General features: G+C 59.4%; 1 protein-coding gene across 4 annotated transcripts in view; it reads right to left on the bottom strand.

Annotated features, from left to right (window-relative positions):
• Positions 1-294: 294 nt before the first annotated feature.
• The window catches only part of NOL4L (nucleolar protein 4-like), a 78,028-nt gene continuing 73,230 nt past the window's right edge, over positions 295-5,092 (bottom strand). For all 4 annotated transcript variants that reach the window (XM_010841714.1, XM_010841715.1, XM_010841716.1 and 1 more), the window contains 3 exons: positions 4,846-4,968; positions 4,232-4,430; positions 295-927 (listed from right to left, as the gene is read on the bottom strand). In XM_010841714.1, coding sequence (XP_010840016.1) covers positions 707-927; positions 4,232-4,430; positions 4,846-4,968 — 543 coding nt within the window. In that variant the 3' untranslated portion in view covers positions 295-706. The remainder of the gene's footprint in view (positions 928-4,231; positions 4,431-4,845; positions 4,969-5,092) is intronic.

The raw sequence follows: 5,092 nt of genomic DNA, 5'->3' as shown, positions 1-5,092 counted from the left end.
GGGGGGTGTGACCGTGTGCCTGGGGCGTCTGTGGGGTGGGGGTGGGAGCCACTTTTTCTGTCTTTGCTCTGCAGTGGGTGTGGGTGAGGCCCTGCTGCTTGGCGGTGCTAGGCACTCAGGGCCGGCCGGCCCGGTGCCCCCGCCGCCCCGCCCTGCCGGCCCCCAGCCCGCGCCAGTGTAGTGATATGGAACATTAGGTCACAGGGACACAGCCTTCTGATCAGACACACACAGACTGGCAATCTGTACAAACACAAAAGAATCCATTTTCAGAAAAATAAATTACTAAGGGGAGAGGAAGAAAGGGTCCACTTTGTTTTTCTCAATAAATATGCGATTCTGCTCACCTAAGACTTGAAAGGTAATTATCTGGGGGTTGGGGGGTCTAACATCAGGGCCCACGAAGATGATTCTACATAGAGCTGTGGCCCCAGAGCCTCGTCGGGGAGGAGGAGCCCAGCCCTTCCGAAGCTGCCCCGTTGGCCTCTTCCAAGCAGGTCAGAGCACCCGTGTGGTGAGATTCCAAAAAAAAAAAAAAAGTGTCCTTGTGCCCAGAGTCTCAGGCGCTTGGAGTGTGGCTTAGAAACAGCTCTTTTGGATCCACCTCTTTCAAAAAACAGAAGGTACCAAACTGGTGAGGCGGGAAGCCGGTCCAGGGCTGGGAGAGCCTCCTTCCCTAGGGTAGTGCACTCCACCAGCCGCAGGGTCAGTTCTGCTGCAAAATGAGGTTTTCCAGTTCATCTGCCGAGCGCAGCAGGAAGGCGGCGGACTCTCGGTAGCCGGCGATGAGCTGCCGCACGGCGCTGATCTCGGTGGGGCTGAGCTGGGCAGTGGGCATGGTCCGGCTGGTGCTGTTGTTGGAGGGGGTGGGCGTGGGCGTGGTGGAGGTGGTGGAGGCCCCGCCTTTCATGCTGAGGTCCGTGGGCCCTGCAGAGAGGGGAGCCAGGGTGACGTGAGGGGCATCCTTTCCTCTCTCCGGGGGCCCCGAGACCCTCATCTGTCTCCATGGTTGTGCCCCGAGTGCTTCAAAAGGGTGGGCGTGTGAGGGTTGAAAGGTAAGATGGGACCCAGAGGTACCCTCCAGAGAAATCACCTCCCCTTTGCTTGTGAACAATGGCAGCCAAGAGGGAGCCTGCAATCTAACTGAAACATACAGGGGAGGTGTGCGGGTGGCGGGGAGGCGGGGGTTTCTCTCTGTCTTTCCCAAACAGCTCTATGGGGTGGGCTGTGGGTTTGGAGTCAGAAACCCGGACCAGAGGCCTGTTTGGCCACTCTAGGCAACTCCTAACTGCCCTGGGCCCCCTGCCCTCAGCTGCACCACCAAGAGGCTGTTACGGGGCTGAGCCATGCTGGTGAACCATGGCTCACGAGCAGTGAGGCCAGGGCTGCTCAGCCTATGGGAGGGCCCCTGGGAAAGGGCTTCCAGGAAACACACAAATGCCTGAAATTTGAAGAGCGTTCCTTCCAGGCATTCAGCGAGAAGAAAGCCAAAGGAGAGGGTCTGGAGCTCAGTGCAGGAGTTGGAGCTTCCCTGGGGGCCTTTGCTCACCCAACTAGGTCCCTGTGCCCTGCCCTGCGCTGAGGTTCACATGGGTGTTTGAGGCTGTTCTCCCTGATAAGCCAGCTCCTCACTACCCCATTGGTTCTGACAGCTGGTCTCACTCATCATTGCATCTACAGTGGCAGTTTTTTGTTGTTTTTTGCTACACCACAAGTCTTGTGAGATCTCAGTTCATGACCAGAGACTGAATCCACGCCATGGCAAGGAGAGCCTGGAATCCTAACCACTAGACCACCGGGAGCTCCCTACAGTGGCAATTTTTATGTTGCTATAGAGATAGATAAACTTGGCACTGGAGACAGACTGGAAGTAACATCTTGGGAGCAATTTTGGAAACGACTATCGGTAGTGGGAACCTGCTTCAGCCCCCATATGGGGAAGGAAGTTGGAGTCTAGGATGGGATGGTTTGTCACATGGGGCTATTTCCTCTCTAACCAGAGAATAGGGATGCCATAAGTAGGAGGTCCTAGGAACTGGCTTGCTAAGGAACATGCTTGGAATTGAGGGTCGAGGGAAGTCTATTAAAATGCAGGAAGGAGGACTGGAGGTGTGAACTGCTGGGAAGAGCAGCCAAGAAGGTGGCTGGTGCCTACAGTGGTGGCTGCCGGGACAGGCTGGAAGCAGGCGGGGACTCTGCACTGGGTCCTGGCTGTTGCAGGGTTAGGTGCCCTCAGGACACTGCCTGGGGATGGCAGTGGAAGGCCAGAGGCACCTGCCACATCGGCGTGAGCTGGCCCTGGGCTTCCTCTCTTTCCTCCCTCCACCCCCAAGCATGGTCCTGTTTACTCCTGGGCTCAGAGCCGTCCTTCTGTCTTTCCCTGGGGGCTCTGGTTACTCAGGGTGTTGCTAGAGGGCAAGTTGCCCAGCACCCCAGGGAAGACAGGCGAGCCTCAGTCTTATCTGGGCTGATCTGGGTTCCCTGATCCACTCATGAGCTAAGTGAGGGGCTCTAACCCACTGACAGGACTACCCAACCAAGACGCCAGACTGACTGACCCCACGTTAAGGGCTGTTGCTGGGAGGGCAGTGGAACTGGGGCTGCGTGCGGTGTTCTTCCAAGTCCCAGACCCAAACAGGATGTGGCTGCCCCAGGCAGGAGGTCAGCAAGCAGAACTTGGCTTCCGTGACCTCACTGCCCACGCCTAAGGAACCAGGGGAGACTGAGCTAGTGGCCCGCCTTGAAGCCTGTCTGGCAAGTGTGAACAAGCAAGTAGAGAGGTGGAGAGTCCTGGCAGCTGTGCCCTGAGACCGGCCCTGCTGTGTGGCACCAGGTGGGGGCTTACCACCATCGCCTGCCGCCTGAGAAGGGCTCTCCCCGGGCACGACAGGGACTCTTAACTTCCCTGCCGCAGCTCCTTCTCTAGACCCACTCTAACCGGGTCCCCACGCAGCAGGGCTGTTGGACAGTGCTTCTTCCTGGAAGGAAAGCAGCCCGCCTGGGACAGCCCTCCCTACCCTGCCTGCAGCCGGCCACTCTGGCCTCAGCCTCAGGGATTAGGGCCAGGCAGCCTCTTATTTTAGGTTAAGAGGCATTAGGAAGGATGAGAAGTTAAGCCCAGGCAGGAATCCTTCAGGGACCCTCACATATTTTCCAGTGGTGGGGAGCAAGGGGAATGGCGGGTGCCTGAGCTCTCTGCCATGGGAAGGGACCCGTGAGGGGTCTCCCTCCTGCGGCCAAGGACAAGGGCTTGAGAGGAAATCTCAGGCACATTCAGCCAAGACCTAGAACCAGAGTTCCCTGGCCTCCGGGCGGCACCTTCCTCTAACCTACTCCTCAAGCAGCAGCTTGCTGTCACCATCGGCTCTTCCTCACCTCTGAATGCCCCCAAAGCACGCTGCTTCGGCCTCCTGGCCTCCACATTAAAATCTCACCACAAGGGTGGACAGCACAACTCACAGTCTCCTTTGCTTTGAGCCTATCTGTGGCTCCCACCACATATAGAACAAAACCCAAATGCCTGACCCAAGAAGCCCCAGGATCGCCCCCAGCCGTCCTTGCCAGCTCCCAGGCTGCTCTCCACGGGGGCATTGTTCTTCCCCAGTCGCTCCCACCCCCAGGCCTCCGTATGAAAGGGCCCGAGGCCCCCACTCAGGGCAGCACCTGGCTCCATGGGGAGCTTTGTATCTTTGGGGGGCTGTTTCTCTCCGACACTGATCTGTGTCCGGTCTGCATCAGTCACCTGGGAAGAGTTACAGAGAGCACCTGGGGGTGGAGAGGGGACAGATGGCAACCCACTCGCTTCCCCCAGGTGACCTAGACGGGGCCCCACTGTGCTCCCCTGAACCTTCATCTCACACCTGAGGTCGTGACCTGTGGCCTGGTGGGGGAGGTGACCTGCCTGGGGCTGAATCCTGGCTCTGCCATCAACGCTGGAGACCTGGGCACAAGACCTGGTTATTTTCAGTAAGATGAGTGCCAGGTAAAGCGCTGGGACTCTGCTTGCAGTGGCGGGCGGGGGCAGGGAACCAGGGAAAGGCCCAGCAAGCCTCCTGGGAGGCGAGAGGAGTGGTAGGTAGCGGTTTATTTTAACCTTGCCTTCCGATCTGAGGACGGCTAAGTCCCTGTAACACAGAGGAGTCACTTTCCCGGCACCCTCTGTCCCCACCCTCCCCTCCGCCCCCACCAGGCTGCTGGTCAGGGGGCGCAGAGCCTGGTGTCCCACACTCACCATTACTGTGATTTCCTGTTTGGAGGGAGGCAGGAGGCTGCAGGTTGCTGCCCAAGGCCCCGTAACCACGGTAACTGTAGTTGAGGCCACCGTTGACGTACACGGGGTCCTGGGAGTAGGAGGCTGGCAGTGAGTAGGTGGAGTGGGTGATGGCTGTGGGGTCCCGGGAGTGCTGCTTGTCCAGGGCTACGGGCTCGTCCTGCGGGGCGGAAGGGAGGTGCTGGGGAACCTCAGGCAGCCAGCCCTGACCAAGCTTCCTGGACGGGGGGTAGACAGTCGCCCCAGATCTGCTGGGACTCAGTGTGGGGACCTGCAGAGCTCTGCCTCTCTCCCTGGCTGCCTTGCCCAGGGCTTCCCCCAGACCCCCATCTCTCATCTGTGTTCCAGGCAGATTTGATCTGTTCCTGCCTGGCTGAAGACCCTCTTGGGGCTCGAGATGAAGTCCAGAGGCCCTTCCGAAGTCTGCAAGGGCTTTGTGTCTGGGCTCCTCGGCCTCCCCACCCGCCCCAGCACCTCCCCGTCTGAGGATGCCCTCCCTACTCCCACTGCACCCGGGGCCTGGGACCTGCGGGGTGGCCGCGGACGCCCCCCAGCAGCTGGCAGCAAGCAGGCACCTGAGAGGACTGGTAGATCTCCAGGCGCATCCTTTTGGCTGCTTTTCTCGTCTCGCTCTCGCAGGCAGCTGCCAGGATGTTTTCTGCCATGGCCGAGGTCAGGTGGGGAGGTGTGGGTCTGGTCTGCAGACAGAAATGGGGATGGAGCCAGAGTTGGGGCGCAGAGACCCCTGGCGAAGAGGTGGGCAGGGCAGGGCTGGGGTTTGAGCTCCTCTGTGAACCGGAGGCCACCGTGTCTGCTTCCAGA

Source organism: Bison bison, unplaced genomic scaffold (genome assembly GCF_000754665.1).
Source record: "Bison bison bison isolate TAMUID 2011002044 unplaced genomic scaffold, Bison_UMD1.0 scf7180017864167, whole genome shotgun sequence".
Taxonomy (NCBI): Eukaryota; Metazoa; Chordata; class Mammalia; order Artiodactyla; family Bovidae; genus Bison; species Bison bison.
This window is presented reverse-complemented; position numbering and strand designations above follow the sequence as displayed.